This window comes from Platalea leucorodia (assembly GCF_965183815.1).
Source record: "Platalea leucorodia genome assembly, chromosome: 6".
In the NCBI taxonomy this organism is placed as follows: Eukaryota; Metazoa; Chordata; class Aves; order Pelecaniformes; family Threskiornithidae; genus Platalea; species Platalea leucorodia.
In genome coordinates this window covers 902,474-919,990 of record NC_138828.1, presented here as the reverse complement: position 1 = coordinate 919,990, position 17,517 = coordinate 902,474, and the positions used below count along the sequence as shown (strand labels likewise).

The 17,517-nt window shown below is 50.5% G+C and overlaps 1 protein-coding gene across 9 annotated transcripts in view; it reads left to right on the top strand.

The window, feature by feature from the left end:
* The window catches only part of G3BP2 (G3BP stress granule assembly factor 2), a 37,400-nt gene that overhangs the window by 17,689 nt on the left and 2,194 nt on the right, over positions 1-17,517 (top strand). For 2 of the 9 annotated variants that reach the window (XM_082316264.1, XM_082316265.1), the window contains exons 7-12: positions 1,396-1,576; positions 2,560-2,658; positions 7,162-7,264; positions 9,313-9,441; positions 9,631-9,749; positions 10,517-14,313. In XM_082316264.1, the coding sequence (XP_082172390.1) occupies positions 1,396-1,576; positions 2,560-2,658; positions 7,162-7,264; positions 9,313-9,441; positions 9,631-9,749; positions 10,517-10,789 (904 nt within the window). In that variant the 3' untranslated portion in view covers positions 10,790-14,313. The other 7 variants (XR_014228645.1, XM_082316260.1, XR_014228646.1 and 4 more) reach the window with 6 other exon arrangements.

Sequence of the window (17,517 nt, the reverse complement as noted above, 5' to 3'; positions counted from 1 at the left end):
TGATACATATCTGTGTTACGTTAAGGTAATATTATTTTGAAAGGTTGCTTCTTGAATGGAGAGAGGAAGTAGGGGATGTTCTTAGGTTTGTTAATTATTTTCACTTCTGGTTTCAAATGGGAGGTGAAAAGGTAACAACCGTGTTTATGTACACAGTTAATGGAGCCTTTGTTATGTAAACTTACAACAGTGAGTTGATACAATGTAATTTATGTGAACAGGTGGGTTGACAAAGGGGTGGTTAATGCTATGTTACTCCTGGGATTTGGGTAGCGCTTGAAAGCGAGAGGAAGGTCGGCTTTCTGAGAAGCTGCTGTACAGCTGCATTGGAAGAATAGGTCTCTGTCCCGAGCGTCTTGAAATCCTAACAAGATGAAAGAAAAAAGTTTATTTATGTTTTTATAGGAAAAATGCGTTTTATTAAAACCAACCAACCAACAAACAAAAAACGCCACAAACACAAAAAAGCAAACAACACCGAAGCCCTTGCTTTTTTTGAAACATAGGAATGCCTTTGAAAGGGCCAGACCTGCCTTCCCGGTTTCCGTGGTAAAAAAAAGACTTCTACGACATGGCTAGACGATGGCTGTTGAGTGCATCAGTGATAACGCTAAGTGCTGGTCCCATAAGGCTTTTCATGAGAAATCTTACGGAAGAGAGGGGTCTGCTGGAATTCTGGCAGTGACTTGCTCAAGATAATGCAGGAAGTTTTTGATGCCTAAAAGCATTAAGTCAGGCCTTGGTTTTGGGTTACTGTGCCAATTGGAAAGAAGCGGTAAAGGCAGCATTCATCAGATGGTCACTTAGGCGTATGCTAACCTGTGGTAGCTTCATAGGCAGAAGTATTTGGAATTTGGTAAGCTTTTGAGGTGGCTGAAGAGAGAAGGGAAGAACTTCACATCCCTTAAATTCCGAGCACACAGAGTAGAGAACAACTTGCGTGTGATTTTCGGTAAACAAGACTCAGAACTCGTTTGGTAAGGAATTGTATGGCGTTTTTGTCAATAAGCTGCAGGTTTCATTCCAAATTTGGCTTCATTTATCTGTATAGCTTCATCTTCCACGGGTCTCTCACTGCGCTTCTATTCTTTTAGGAGCAGCAGTTCTTGAGTTTACCACCTATTCCTTAAAGGGTTTACGTGTCTGTGATTTTCAGATTCTCCGCAGAGAATTGTAAAGCATGTCTTTGCTTCGGCCGGAGTAAAATCTGGCTTTGTACGCAACTACAGGGGTACAGCTTAACTCCTCACAGTATTGTATACGCAGGTACCGTATGGTAGCAACTGGGAACGCAATGATCCTTTTAATACCAGCCGTAACTGTAGCAGAGCTTATAAACGGTCATAAAATACAAAGCAATCGGTAAGCTGCATAAAATGCATTTGGTTGTTGTAGCAATGGGATAGAGGAGGCGCTAGAAGAATCGTCTCATGAACCTGAGCCGGAATTGGAATCTGAAACGAAAACCGAGGAGCTGAAAGCTGAAGTAGAAGAAAAGACTCTTGAGGAGCTAGAAGAGAAGTCTCCATCTCCACCTCCTGTAGAACCTGTCTCACTACCGCAAGAACCACCAAAGGTTAGTTAAAAGTCATATCTGTGCTTCTAGGTGCACATGGTAAAGCAGAAGATTTGGTTTCGGACTTAGCCTTTTTGAGCGGCCGAACTGGCACCTCTTTTCAGTGTCATGCTGTGTGAACAGCTAGACTTGAACCTTGAACTTGTAAAAATGCAAAGTTTCGCTAAAAAAGGAAAGAATGTTATTTTTAAGCGCTGCTCAAGTCACCTGTCGTAAATTTAACGCTCTGCTTGTAAAGTGCGTGTGTGTGGTTTTATGCATGCGTAGACCTTTTTAAATGCGGAGTTTAGATATGTTACGAAAACGCCTCAAGCCGCCACCAACAAGAATCTCATACAATGGGAACCACTGCTCTTCCTTGAAAAAAAAACCCGTAAGGCATTGACGCTTGCAAAATGGATGGCAGTGTAGGTTCAAAATCAACACGGGGGCATTGACTGTCTCCTTTAGAGGCAGGATGCCTGATCTTAAAAACCACCGTGCACGCCGTGCGTCATCTGGTATGGTTACACTCGGGTAGTTTGAAAAAGATGGGAGGAACTGGTGAAAGCTGGAGAGAGGTCATTTTCTAGCTCCAGCCTGTCTCCCGTATATTTTTTTTTTTTCCAATCCCTTTTTTCTTTTTCATTTTTACTTCTGACTTCTGGCATCCACTTTCTTTCTTTGTGCAGAAGACACTTAACACTACAGGGTTTTGAGTCCTAGGTTTGGTGCCATCACGGAAAGCAGTGATCTGGGGATGCTGAGGGAACCGGGCTCACTCAAGTGGAGACAGCGGGCACGGTACAGCCTTGCTCCACGCCGTGGGAGTCCACGGGCAGCTAGAACTGCAAATCCTTCTGCATCTTCGTTGTAATGCTTGCACAACAATTATTTAATAGCCAGCTATGAACCGAAAGTGTATTTTCAGCAGACGAGTTTCCCTGTAGGAATGTCAGTGGTTTGCCATGATTAGTAGCCTAGGTTTGTTGCATTTCCTGCAGGCTTTCTCTTGGGCTTCAGTGACCAGTAAAAACCTGCCTCCTAGTGGTACTGTTTCTTCCTCTGGAATTCCACCCCATGTTAAAGCACCAGTCTCACAGGTAACCCATCTGTGAACACCTTGGATTGTCTCATTACTTCTGCAAACTGCTTCAGTTTTTTAAATTAACAGATCGATTTGTTTGACTTAAATTGCACAAATTAATTGTGTCTTAAATGTTAATGCACTCACCTTCTTGTCGCGAGCAAAGGCACGTACACGTAACAGGTGTAACTTTGGGTGATGGTGATGTTAAAATCTGTTCGTGTGGAAACAGGAAATCACTACTGAAATTTTTTTTGACCTGTCTTAATGGGATATGGTTTGGTTTACAAGGGAAAAAAACAAAACAAAAAAACAACTCCCCACAAAACGGTAGTTTTCTAAAGCGTGTTTGAAAGGGGTATTTCATTGGCAGAAGTGCCCCAGCGGTAGAAAGGGATAGCACCGTTTCTGAGAAGGTGCAAGATTGCCTTGTAAGGCTCACGTCTACAGAAGTACGCTGGATTTCATTATCCATTTGTAATTAACTTGTCGCAGAACCCTGTACCAACTTATGACTGTGTGAGGAATGGAAGGATTCACATTTCCTTGCCAGGACAATGCTGTCTTCCCATTCCTAGGCTCACCGGGTGAGGAGGGGAAAGAGGAAAGAAAGTTTGACCGGGTGGTAGCTCGTGTCCTGCACGTGGCAAGCGGGTGTGAGACGGTCCGAGACTCTCAATTCGGCTGTCTCCATGTCTATAAAAATCCGCAAAATAGAAAAGGCGTGCTTTAACCTCTTCTACTGATGCTGCGGATCAAAGCACCGTAGGTCGTGGTAGCTCACGTCCAACCTTTTCAGAAGACGGCGATTTTCAGTAGAGCAGCTGGGTTATTGCAGCTATTGTTTTTGCACCGGTTTCTTCTCCGTTTTTTACTGACGGAGAGGAACCTGTCTAGGATTGCCCTTCAGCCAAATGCATGTTAAAAAAGAAACCAGGGAAAAAAAAAAAAAAACGAACAAAACCCCACCACCTTGTATGGTGTTGCTTCTGGTCTGACAGGGCTGTCGTGGAAATCAGATAGGGGCTGTGTAATGAGTCGGGAAGCCTGTCTGTCTTCATCTGCTTCAACGGGGCTTTAAGCGTTTAGGTGGTATTTGAGCCGTAAAAACTGTGGGGTTTTTAGTGCAGAATAGATTTTCCTTACGCAAAACCAAAATTGGTGTTGATTTATTTGCAGCAGAGAGGGTGGATTTTTGTAATATGACTGCAAAAATAATTTGAAATTATCTGCACAAGAGAGCAGAATATAGCTTATAGATGTCCCCTTCAGCTCTCTTGTGTTGCCTCTGCAGCTTGTCACCCTTTCTGCCTTTTAGATTACTTTTGCTGTGACTTGACGTTTGAGTAATTCTGGGTGGAAGTTTCTGAACGATACTGAAGTGGGAAGAATTTCTACTCTTAGCTCTTCTGGAGACAGAATTAGTCAGTTCTTAGCTCCTTTTCTTGCACGCTTTTCAGACTTGGTATACAGAAAGCTGGTAGAAGAGGCACCTGCACGATTTCTACGAGGGGTTACAGATCAGCAGCAGCGTTTCCCTGTTCTCTTGGATCCATTAATGCCGGATACCGCGCGTGTAAATGAGGACAGTAGAGCGCACTCGTGGGTGGGTGGCTCCTTTGGGATGCTGTTCTAGCCAGCATCCGTGATGTTACAAAGCAGCTGTTACCTGTCCTTCTCATTCCTCACTCTGCATCGCTCCAGTTTTTCCCCCCATCTTTTATCAACTTAAAAATAGAGCCTCTGTAGTATTTACGCAGGACCCCGCAAAGGACTGCACATGTACTGTTTTGGATGGAAAGCAGTTCAGTTCCTCTTTATTTACAGCTGTGGAGTTAAGCAGGTCAGCATTTCTTGCTCTTTTTCTTCTTGTGGGCGATTAGAAATCAACCTGCCTACACCGATAAATCGGGCCTTCTCTTTATAGCGTTTTCTGATCTTCTGGCCTCCCATTTGCATTAACGCACCGGCTGTCGGAGGGTGCTGGAGGGGCGGAGGCAGGCAGGGTGCTCCCTGACTCTTGTCTTCTGGCTCGGAAGCGGTGGGTTCAGGGAAAGATCTGTTTATAGACGCTGCATTCTCTCAGCGCCTTAAATCTACTCAGACTCTAGACAGACTCTTCTGTAATCTATAGCGCCTTTGGGGAGGTGATTGATGCGTGCCTTTAGTAAGTTGTGTGGTCCACCTTTACCTCAGAGGCAGCGTGGTGGCTATCTGAGGTGTGCATCTAACCTAGCTACTGGAATTCAGGTGAGATGATGGGGGGTTTTTTCTTTCGTTTCAGGTGAAGTGTGGTTTCTTGTTTGTTTGCTTGGCTAGTTGGTTCTTTGCGTGCGTGCGTTTTGATTGAGGCAGGCATCTCACTCTAGAGGAACTTTTAATCCTTGTAAGATTTCAAAAAGAGAATCGTACCGGCCTTTGGAGCCACCTCTTCCCGTGCTCCTTCTGCCCCATCCTCCTCTGTCTCAGGGGGATATTCAGTTCCAAAGTTGGTGAGCAAAGGCTGACTCGCGGCTGGTTTTGCTGTCGTTGCCAGCAGCCTTGCCGCAGCAGAAGGACGTCCCTTTCCCTCCCTACGTGAGCTCCCGAAGAGAAGAGACAACGGCACCTTTTCCTGAGTTGTTCTCAAAGCTCCCTTAGGCTGACGTTTGTGGCGTATTTGGCTCCGGGGCTGAGCGCTCCTTTAGTCGTTGTCTGTCAAAATCCTTATTCTGTGCCTTTCAGTCCACTTCGTGTGCTCTCAGTGAAATGAGAGCTGCAATTAGCTGCTGCTTGGGCTGCAAATGGCAGCCCTGAATAGGCATCTTGTGATGCTGCTAATAATGGCGGTGTTTTGGGGGAGCAGAGTTTTGTGCAAGTGCTTTCCTCTTCAGGCAGCGCCGGAGAGCACTGAGGCGGTCTTCCTCTGTAAAAAGGGATGGTACCGATTAAAAAAGCAACTAATGAGATTAGCTGTTTGTTGTTTGGGTAGACAGAGAGTATTTGTGTGATAGCGGAGACGTTCAGTGAAATGCAATGCACGCGGGTGAAAGTTAACTCTTACTCAGGATTTAACAGGAAGACAACGGTGACAGAGCAAGTCTTTGCTATGGCTGATGGAAGGACTGAGTGTTTAAGCCTGATAGCCACAAGCATCGAAAAAATGGGGAGTCTGAATGTATTTTTTGCTTTTGAGGTATAATTTATATTGCAGTAAAGATGTGGGAGTAGAAGATGGCAGGGGAGCTCCAGTGACCCATGAGGAGGTACAATGAAAAGAGATTTAACAGGAAGGCTGATTTTTCTAGCTTATTATTGGAATTGAAAAAAATGATCCTAGGAATGTCGGAAGGAAAAGCAAATGCCTAGCTAGGTAGAGCGCGAGTGATAGGAGGGCTGAAACGTTTATTGGGTGCGTAATACCTGCGTGCTTCATGTAAAATACAGTCTTTTTACCCCTGTGGGGTACTCTCTGGGTGGAACCATCAGTTGTCTTGAGTCCTCAAAGGAAAACAAGGGAGGTGTTTAACATAAATGACTTCTCGGCAGCAGTCTGGGCCTATAGCCATTGTCCTTGTGTTTAGTCTTCCTCGGAAGCTAGCGTTCTTCTTTAGGCTCCTAAGGATAATTTTGTTTTTCTAAGATAAGAACCCAGCACAGCAGCAGCTGCTGGACTGTTGTACCGAAAATGGAATTTAAAAAATGTTGGAAATTGCTTCAGTAACCAGCGGGCTGCGTAGAAATATTTTTTATTTTTCTGCCTCTTTTTCTCAAATAATCTTTAAAAGCATTTTTTGCTTGCAAAAAGTGGAATAGGTGTTCTAGTTCCCGAGAATATGAAGGGTTTACTTTGAGCATCCTGGTCTTGACGTCAGGGAAGTTGAAGAATATCCTCAGCAGGTAGTCTGTAGAAATTGTCATTTCAGCTAGCTTTGCTGTATCAGAAATACTTATAACACTTCTGAGGGCTTTTGTTTTGTTCTCCTCTTTCTTTTTGGTAGTTTCCTTACAGTTGTTCAGCACTCGAGGAAAAGAATCCCGCAGGGACTCCGACAGAAAACGTGATTTGCCCATCTCTTTGTGTTCATCTCGGACTCCCTCCTAATCCGCAAAGTCTGAGCTTGGCATGAGGAAGCTTTATTTATTTATTTATTTATTTATTTATCTACGCGGGGTTTTTAGTCAGGTTGAGGGATTGTTGAGTAACGGAGCGTTGGGGTGTCAGTGCCTGGTCAAACATGAAAATTCACCTTAGCCATGTTGTGGGGAGACGCTCTGATTGAGAGATGTTTGCTTTGCACCTTTTAGCAGAGATAACTGAACACTGCAGTCCTGGATTGGTACAGAGGAATTTATAGAGGTGAAAAAAACGTATTCCCAAACACATTGACATGGACGTATATCTTCTGGAGTTTGTTTTGTGCATGCCACTTATCTACGTCTTGTGTTGTGGGGTTTTTTTGTTTTGGTGAGTTCGGGGGTTTGGGTTTTTTTTTTACTGGGGCGGTGTTTAATAACGCATGTTCTCCTCCTGTTTTAGCCAAGAGTTGAAACTAAACCGGAAGCTCAGTCTCAGCCTCCTCGTGTACGTGAACAGCGTCCCAGGGAAAGACCGGGTTTCCCACCCCGAGGACCTCGACCAGGTAACGTGGATCAGCTTGTGTGTCTGCTTCGGCCTAGTTAATGAGAGGTGTCTCCTTGACGGGCCTTCTCTGTACCTGTATCGTGTTTGCCTGATAAGGAACTCTCTGTTCCTACTGCCTTCAGGCAGAAATGGGGGAATATGATGTGGAGTCCAAGCTGGCGTGATGAGTTGTTGCAAAGATCGGGCCTTATTTCCAAGCTTCTCTTTTGTTGAAATGTTTGTTAATAGTCAGGCCACTCGCTTCTATGCTCGAATACTTTTTATGTGGCTTGATGCAGAAAAGCTGGTATGGAAATCTGATGGTTTTTTCCACGTCCTCTAATTTTGCTGAACCTTGGAAGCGAGAGCTCTTAAATACCTGTTGTTGCCCTTTCTTTTGGAGGAAAACCTTCCCCCCGTGTCAGCCTCGGTCAGTTCATAATTTTATGCATATTTTTCCATCTTGTGTAATTGTCTAAAATACCGTTCTCAGTTTGGCTGCCTCACGTTTGTCTTAGTTTATGAGCAGCCAGCTCTCTGCATTTTCTTACTCCTACAGAGTATCCAAATCTGTAGGATGGTCTGGCTTGAAAACACGCACGTTACGTGACAGTCGTCCGAAATGGCGTTGAAAGGCGAAAGCCGCCTGAGTTGCCTTCGTCAGTCCAGCCTGGCTGCTTGGCACACCTCTGCGCGGCGCTGAGCAAACGCTACCGAGTCACAGGCCCGGAGTTACAGGACGTGGATCGGTTCCTCCTCTTCCCGAAGTCAGGAGGTCTAAGGGGGGGTGGTGTTCACCATGATCCTGAAGTGGTAGCGTAGAGCTGGCAGAGCGCTGCCTGCAGACGTGGTTAAGTCTCGGCGACCGTAAGCGTCTCCTCCGACGCTAGCTGAAATTGGTTCTAGTGAAGGTTTTCAGTAAGTGCGTACCAAAGTGGGGTACGGATTGGGCTTAGAAGCGCTTTGGGGTTTGATCAAGGCCAGTATATCTTCACTCGGGGACAACACCGAAACAGAAAGGATTTAAAGCGCCGAGAAAGAACCGTGACATCTGTTATAGGTTAACATTTCTTGGTTTTTTAACATGTCATCTGCAGCAGGGAGCAAAAGCTGCAACCTGCGGCTCAGTCAAGTTGCAAACCTGCATTTCTTCTACTCTTGGACGTAATACAAGTCACGCAGAAAACGTGTAACAGAGCCGAGTCTTTTAATTCTGATCTTACGCTGGGGGGTAGCAGAGGCAGGGGAGAAAAAACTGAAATCTCAGTTGACCAAACGGTAGAGCTTCAGCCCTAGGGTCTTATTTTCAAAGGAAGTCAACGAGCCGTTTTATCTGCTTAAGGAAACCTTTCAAGCGAGTCAGCGAGCTTGCTGTAAAGGGGCTTGTAGGGGAGAAAGGTGCACGTATACCTGCGCTGTAATACTTGGGGTACAAAGGGCTAACGGTGTGCTGCTGTCACACTGCAAGGCAGGTCGTGATTTAGGAGGGGGATGGTGGCCAAGATTTTCTCTTGCATGCTGCTGAGCATACTCGTACTTGGGTTGAGCTGGAGAGAACATAAGGAACTCTCGCTTGGTTTTGGGACAAAATGGTGGAAGATGAAAGCCAGAAGAGGTGACTGGCAAACATTGTTTTTAATGTGAGCGCCAAAGTAAGTATACGGTTGTTGTGTTAAGGAATTGATGAAGAGGTGACTTAGATCCAAATCTTTTAAAAAGCCCCATTTTAATAAGTAGTGAGCTCCTCCTCAGCGTAATGATTTAAGATACAACAAGAACCTCTTAAACAAACTTGTCCGGTATGCCAGATGTTTTAGTTAGCATGGATTTATTTAACCTAACCAGGGAAACCGGACAAAAAGAAAAAAAATACTTTGGGGTATTATCACAAAATGGTCAGGACTATGTAAAGAGGAAGACAGTATCTGCCCCGCTGGGTCACCCCCTCGAGCTGAAGGTACAGAATGGTTTGAGTGTACCTTGGTGCTGTTCGTAGACGTGTTTGTCCGAATCTACACACACCTTCTAACCTCAGTGGCTCTACCTTCTTCTTTCTGTTGATGACAGGGAGAGGAGACATGGAACAGAACGAGTCGGATAACCGTCGAATAATTCGCTATCCGGACAGCCACCAGCTCTTTGTTGGGAACTTGCCGCATGATATCGATGAGAGCGAACTGAAAGAGTTCTTCATGAGTAAGTAGCAATTTCAGATGCAGAGACTAAGAAGAAAAACTGTTGAAGAGTCACTAACGTCCACTTAGGACGACGCAGGGGAACTTTTACGTGATGGGACGCTAGAGGCGGTGTCTGGAACAAGCGGAGGGGTGGTAGAGCCGGCATTGTGATTTTTGATAACGTGGCTTTTCCCTTGTGTTTTCCCAGGCTTCGGAAACGTGGTAGAACTTCGCATAAATACTAAAGGAGTGGGAGGAAAACTGCCTAATTTTGGTTTCGTGGTATTTGACGATTCTGAGCCGGTCCAGCGAATTTTGGTTGCAAAAGTAAGTATTGGCATTGAGTAGCCTTCGGAGGGTGGACTGAGTGCCTTAAACCCCAAGTGGTGTGGGCCATCCCACTTCGCATTGCTGTTGTTTCTAGCATTCATTCATAAACAACAGTGGCAAGAAAAACATGGTTTTGGCACACTCGTTCTGCCAGGAGCGTTCTGTAGCTTACCAAAGCTGTGCCAGCGTTCCTCAAACCGCGTCATACCAGATGCAGGTTTTTTACCTCTGCACGTAGACACCACGTGGAGCTCAACGCTTACTTTGAGAGATCCTTTTAAGCTGAAAGTCGAGTACGTAACCTTTCGAAGGGCATCGCACGGATCTCTGAGTTCGGGGGCTGAGGAAAACGGGCAAGGTTATTTGCGGGTGTGACCGGAGGAATTTGAGGGTAGAAAGCAGCAGTTTTCATCCCTAGTATGTGGGAGCGATACCTGGTAGCGCAATTCTTCAGGAACTTTAGCCCTGAAGTGAAAAGGCTAAAGCCAGCAGCGAAGAGGCTGAAGACAGCCCTGCTTTTAGTTGAGAAAGACATTTTAATTCCTTGCATGCCAAATGAATTTAAAAATGCTGTTCCATTTACCGCAGACCTCTAGGGCTAAGGCCGTGCGCTGCAGGGAACCGTTAAGAGTTCATTTTTGTCTTTGGCGTGCGGTTGAAGGTAGGCTGCGGCACGCAGCGAGCGCAGTGTTTTCACATGCCTTGTGTCAGCGGACTTTGTGAAACGGTGACTAACGTGTGCCTTGAACGCTTTTCCCTATAAGCCTATTATGTTCCGGGGTGAGGTGCGCTTGAACGTAGAAGAGAAAAAAACAAGAGCCGCTCGTGAGAGAGAGACCCGAGGCGGAGGAGATGATCGTAGGGATATTCGTCGCAATGATAGAGGCCCTGGGGGTCCCCGTGGAATAGTGGGTAGTGGCATGATGCGAGACCGGGACGGAAGAGGACCCCCTCCGAGAGGCGGCTTGGCACAGAAACTGGGCTCTGGACGAGGAACCGGGCAAATGGAAGGCCGCTTCACTGGACAGCGTCGCTGAAATCTCCACTGTGGGCAGACAGTCTTGGCAGTGGTACATTATCCATCGTGTTTGCATTCTTGTTAATTTTTTTTGGCTTTGGAATGTGACACAGCCCTTCTGATCATTTCTTTGATGTGAAAGCATCCTTTGGTTTCCAGTTTAAATTGAGGTGGACGTTCTTTCCCCAGTTTCGCACCAGGAGTCACACTGTTAATTTATAAATGTAGACTTGGAGAATTGAGGACTGAAAAAAAAAAAAAAAAGAAAAGAAAAGAAAAAAAAGACCGGTTAACTATCTGCAACGCAAGTGAACTAAAGGACATGCCCAATAGAATTCAGGTCCTTTCAGTCAAAAACCCTCTGCTGCACATTTTGTGTACGTGTTACTGTTTCTGCCTATTACTGTTGGAAACACAAATAGTGCAATTTGTGCAATTGGAGAAGCTTGCCTTTTTTTTTTCCTTCTTAGAACACTCGGCTCCAAACAAACTCGTGTTTACGCACTCATCAAAATGCACTAATGGGTACTCTGAACTCATTTATATTGACATCTGCAGGAGGCATCGGAGGGAAAAAAACCTTCATCCTCTTACTCAGACAGAATAGCTTGTGAAACGATGCGGGCATCTGATCTGCTTGCTGTGACCAACATATGTACACACGCAACCCTTAATAAGACTGCGAGTTTATTCCAGAAGGAATCCATTTAGCTGTAAAGTAAACAGAACCCAGAGTTTCAAAGTCGTAGCCCTGAGTACGCGACAAGTTTGATAGCTCACGTCAGATTTTTCTATCTGCCCCTCTTCAGTACAGGGATGGCTGCTCAACACACTCCTCCTTCCCCTTCCCCCTTCGATAAGCATTGTACAGTGGAATTTGTCTTGACTGTATTTGAGTTCTCTGGTAATGTAATAAGCATGATGGTGCCTTCTATGAATACATCATTCCAGTCTCGCTGGTGATTTTGTACAGTATAGTGTATGAATTACTGTGCTGCAAAGCCAATCGGCTGCAAAGCATTTAAAGGAAATCATTGAAAAATTGTATTAAAAAAAAATTGCAGTATCTTTCAATCAGTAAACGTCGCTAAAATTATCATCCACCTTGCTCTTGAATTAACAAGTTCGCCTGTTGGTTTGCAGAGGGGGGGAAGGGAGGAAGAAGGCATCCGAGTAGTCTCCAGGTTGTCTCTTCTCTTTAATCGATGTCCAACTTAGAGAAAACGGAGTTGAAATCTCTCTCGGGCGTGAATTTCGGAAGTCAGTCGAGAACGGTGAACGCTTTTGGCCAGCTCATAATCGGTAGAACTGAGCATCCTTTGTCAGGGCGAGCTCACCAAACGAGGATACTGCAATTTTGAGAGAACAAAACAGCAGCTCGTTAAGTATTTGCATTTTCCAGTTGCGCTTTTTAAAAAACTCTTACTCATTTTGCACATAACTCTCAGCTGAAGTTGACGCTTACGTGGCTCCGGACTGAAGGATAGAAAGGAGACGTCCTCTTCTTCGGTCTGACCGGTGGGTTTTCCCGGCGGAGGGGTCTGTCTCTGGATGACGTTCTGGAGCGCGTTCCCGTAAACGGCGGCTGCAGCAGACCGTACCGTGCGGCTCGATGCCGGGGCGTGCGGCCGGCGCCCGGCTCCGAGGCGTCAGGAGTCGGGGGGGGGGGGTGTCTGTGTGTGCGTCTGTGCGAAAGCGTGACCGCTTCAAGCTGCTCTAAGCGTGGAGGACCTCAAATAAAACGATGGCGATGTCAAACGAAAGCAGATAGGGCACCCTAGCAGTCTGTCTCTGGATTACGCAGTCATGTGCTGGTTTTGAGTAAGTCGGAAGATTTGGCACATATTTCTCTGATGCGTTAGGCAAAGCGAAGCGGCATCGGTCTGTGTTCTCCCAGGCTCGAGGTCTTCTGTGTTCGATGGTAAGTCTTGCGCTATTTTCATACCCTTTTTTTTCCGGGGCACGTTTCTTCCAGTTTCCGTTTTCATATTTCAGTTTTTCGTTGAAGGCCTCCCATTTTCAGCTGTTGCCTGGCTATCTGTAGTACTTGAACTGCTCGCCACAGAAAACCACTACTTGGGTGTGAAGCCCTGGGACAAGTTGCTGGCATCGGTTAGCAGTTTGCCACCAGCGTGTTTTGTGTAGCCTTCCCCCCCGCCCCTTTTGTAGCGGTGTGGTGTTTCGCTGCCACCTAATTCGGTGGTGTGGCCGATGGCACTGGGAATAATCTCAACGACCAAACACGGAGTGTTAAACAGAGCTACTGAGCCATTCTGCTTGCTGGCTTGCTGCTTGGTTAAGTGGCGCGAACGACCCTTGGAACGTCATCCCGAGAAGTTTACACGGTGATAGCTCACCCGCTGCGCTGTGGACTCTTAGGTGTTCTCGACCCTCTCGACAGTTAACGTCCCGCGTAGGGCAAAGGAAGGGATTCACTGACCATTACTGTAGTCGCTGATTTGTGGATGGTGGGAGTATTTTGTCATTACGGTTCTATTTCAACAAACTTGGCTGACCATCTTGGCTTTAGTAGGTATACGAGACAGTGGATTACCATCTTTATTGCTGTAACGTGTCAAGCATTATATGCTAGTAGATTCTAGTTTAATTGTTGCAGGTGGAAAGTATTTTTACTTTTAAGTTTCCATTCTGAATGTGTTTTGACTAAACATACCAATAAACTACTGATGTCTGCAGCATTTATCCATGTCCCTAATTCTCTTGAATGCAGGTCGCTGTAGAGCACTCTCTCATCCCTTGCTATACAGAAAATGCTTTTTAAAGAACGTTTTTGCTGGTTGTCAGGTGGCGGCGGGAAGCCGTAGCAGCGCGGTGTCGCGTACCGCAGTTGAAGCGTTTGGCGCGGGTAGAGTCGATGCGCGCTGGCGTGCCGTGGCTGCGTAAACTCCTTTCCCGGGACGCCGGCTCAAGAAGACGCTTGGGTCGCCAGGGCTCCCGACCTGAAAGGCGAGGGAATCGGACGCGGCTCGTTCATGCCACCGGTGGCCGGCAAGGCGCTGCCCTCGCCGCGGGTCGGTCCCCTCGATTTGGCGGCTCCTCTCACCTCGGGGTGCGCGTGCTCCAGGGGGGACGCGAGCTCCTCTCGGACGTGGCCCGGGTGGGATTCCTCCGCGCCCCGCCGGGCTGCGGGGGCTGCGGCCTCCGGCATCAGGGGTCCGGCCTGAACGGGCGCTGCGATGGCGCTGGGAGGAGCGTGAGCTGCGTTGTCTTCAAAAAACAAATCGCGTTGCTTGCTCTCAACTTTGGTGTCGCTTACTCTCGATGCTGTGGAACTGATGGTCGCGCTGCAAGATAATCCCGGGTTTTTCCCTTCTTGTGCTTGGAGGCGTTGCCGGTGGCAGCATTTACCCAGAAAGGCTGGTAAAGGGGTGGTTCTTCCCCTGCCTGGAGATCAGTTGTGTCTGAGGCACGGAACCTGAGCGGAGCTGCCCTGCGCTGGGTGCAGTTCCTGCTAGCTGCTGTCTGCTGTGTCTTGAAGGCCTCTGCCGAGAGCGTGTCTTGGCTGTAATGTTTTCTGCTAAATGGCAGTTGGGAAGCGTCTGAGAAGTTGCGCGGTTGTGTGAGTTGGAATACTGGAATGAAGAAATGAGATCCTGTGGAAGAACCCGAAGACCAAGTCACCAAAACCTCCTCTGAGGAGCCGCCTCAAGAGCTACGAGATCTGCTGGCGCCAGAGATCCCCGACGAAACCCTCCATGCCCCCTCGATGCCGACTCCCGAGGGCCTGCAGCGTTCAGACCTTCGCGTTGCTTGATGGGGTAAATTGTGGAGGTGTTTCCCTGGGGCTGGGGAGCGGATGGCGGAGGTAACGCTATCTGAAACCGAACACGGGCGGCCAGGACGTAGTTTTACCTGTGCCATGAAGTCTTAGGGATTGAAAATCGTTCAAGAGCGCGTTTTAGCAGCGCCTGAGCTGATGTTCAGGCTTTGTGAATGGCTGTGCGATCAGCCTGTACGTTTTTTTTTTCTTTTTCTGTGGTTGAAATGGAGCCGGGTAAGAGGCAATGCACGCGTATCGCAGCGGCAGCTGGGGGGCTTTTAGTGGAGACAGACAAGCGAGGAAGTGTCGGGGGCAGCTGAAGGATGTCAGAACGCAAGGACACAACGCGTTCCGTGCTGCGGTGGCCTCGCCTGTTCCCGTGGCGGTAAGCGGATGCAGACACAGCCCGCGCTAAGGCATTATCATAGATTGCTGTGGACGGGATTTTAGAAGGGCCTTTGCGGTCACGGCGATTGCTGAGGTTTTGCGTCTCGTGTGGAGAAATACAGCTTGGAAAAGCGGATTTACCGGACGTGGTGGCAGAAGATAGCGGGCTGCCTGATAATCCTTGGGAAAGCTCCTCTGGGCGTCCGTGGTTCAAGTTTGGCTTCTAGCAAGGGGAAATCAAAGAGCCTGGGACGTCAGCGTGCCCTTCGCTCGTGTCCTGACTGCTGTCGCCTGGGCTTGAGCTGAAATGCGACATCTCCGTGATGCTGCTCCTGACGCTGTCTGCAGCACTTGCTGTTCCCTCCGACAAGCGGGAACGTGTGAAGTACCGCGTGTGTCTGTGTGTCTGTCTGTATTCCTGCATGTGCGTGAATTAAAGTTGAGAACTGCTTTTGCAGGTGCTGACACGATGCTCTTCTAGGCTGCCTTATTTCAATAAGGTTTTAATAAGGTTTTAATTGCAGACCTTTCCGTAACCTTGAAATCCTCGCGTCCCCCGAGAGGTAAGGTACAGGAGTGAAACCCTGAATCGGTGAAAGAAGGCACCCAGTACTGGTGGGCTTGGTGCCCCCGTTAATAGCCCTGCGGGGCCCTGCAGCGTTGACGGCGAGCGAGTCCCGGAGCGTGGCTACTGAACTGCAGCTCTGGGCAAGGTGTTGTCCCCGCGTTTGTCCTGATGGATCAAGTACACAAACTCCAGGAGCCGTTGCCTCAGCTCTGGGCCGCTGTGGCCGGCCAGCAGCAGCACGGAGCGGCGGTGCCCTGCAGGGGTGCGCACCGGGGGGGGGTTGGGCGTGCAGGTGGGACACGGAGGGGGTGATGATTTGGATGAGCAGAACCAGGGCCCCTCTCTGGCTCGGCTCCGCTGCCCCGCGAAGGGGAGAAGGAAGCGGCTGTCTGGCACAGCAGCCAGCCCTGCCGCCGCCTCTCCCGCAGCGTCGCGGGGGCGGGAGCGCTGCCGCTGCACCGGGCCGACGCGGGCGGCTTTTCCCTCTGGGCCGGGCAGCGCGAGCTGCTGCCGTTTCCCCCAGGAGCGATGGGTTTTTCCCCGACGCGTCAGCCGCTGCTGATCGGCTCCCTGCGGCCTGCGCGCTGCCAGCGCCGTGCTGCGGAGGGCTGCGGCCGCGGCTTCCCCGGCCTGGTGCGAAGGCCTCCAGGCTCCAGAGCGTGGCCCAAGGGACGGAGTGAAAAAGGGAGATTTCCGTCTGGTGGGAGGAAGAAGAGCTCGGCGGGAGGCGGGCGGGAGGAAGGCTGCGGGGTGCGCGGCAGCCTCAGCCACGCAGTGCTGCGGCCGGGCTCTGCATCCCGCAGGCTGCTCGCGTGACGGAAGCAAGAGGTGACAGCTCTGCCGGGGCGACGCGCACGCGCCGCGGCCGCCGTTCCTCTGTAACGAACGGGACGCAGACACGAGCACCTCCAGCCGAGGGGGGCTGCAGCGCCGGGCCGCGGGCTGGGGGTTCCGCACAGCCAGGGCGGGCGCCCCGCTCCTGCTCGGTCCCGGGGGCCGTAGCGGGGCCGTAGCGGGGCCGTGGGCGCGGCACCGCCGCCACCGGGGGCCGGCACGGAGCTCCGCAGCGCCGCCCCGAGCCAGCAGGGGGCGCCACAGCGGCGCGGGCGCGCCGCCCCGGCCAGTGCCGCGCTCTGACCGCCAGGGGGCGCCGTCACGGGGAGGGGGCGGAGCCGCCGCCCGCAGCCCGCCAGGGGGCGCCGCCGCGCCAGGCGCGCGCTGTTCCCGACTCCGAGCTCAACCGCCAGGGGGCGCCGCGGTGCTGCCGCGCTGCGGTGATGAGCGGCGGCCGCCAGGGGGCGCTGTCGTCGCGGCGGCGGCGGCTTCCGCCGGGGCGGGGGCAGCGCGTAGCCGGGCTCCGCCGAGCCGCGCTCGTCCCGGAGCCCAGCGGCCCCTTCTTTCCTGTGCCTGGCGAGCCCGTGCGTGCGGAGAGGCCTTCGGGCAGCTGCGGGGGACGGAGGAGGCGTTTCGGCAGGCGGAGCCGCGCGGTGAGTACGAGCGCCCCGCTGCAGGGCTGCATCCCTGCCCGCGGCTCCCGGGCTGGGCTCTGAGCAGGGCCGGGAGCGGGCGGCCCCCCGGGAGCCTCGCCGGCCCCTCGGGGCCGGTGCCTCTCCCGGGGTGGCCGTGTCTCACCCGGCAGAGGGGGGACGCGGCGCCCGCCCGCAGCCGTGTCCGGGGTCCCCGAGTGTTTCTCTCCAGCTGTTCCTGTTGGCTCGGACCCGGCGCGGGAGGAGCGGCCCCGCGGCTGCCAGGCGGAGCGGCGGCGAGGGCGGGCTGCCCCCGGCGCGGCCCCCGCTGCACCTGCGGCATGGGGAGCACCGGGGAAAGGCTTCCTGCGCGCCGGTGTCTGCGGGCGAGCCCCGCTGCCGGGGGCCCTGCCCGGGCAGCCCCGCTCGGCACGGCTCGGTGCCTGCCCCGCGCTCAGCAGACGGAGACGGAGCCGCTGCCGGAGGAGCGGGCGAGCAGCGGGACTGCAGGTCAGGCTGGGGGGGCTGGCGGGGAGCGAGGGCAG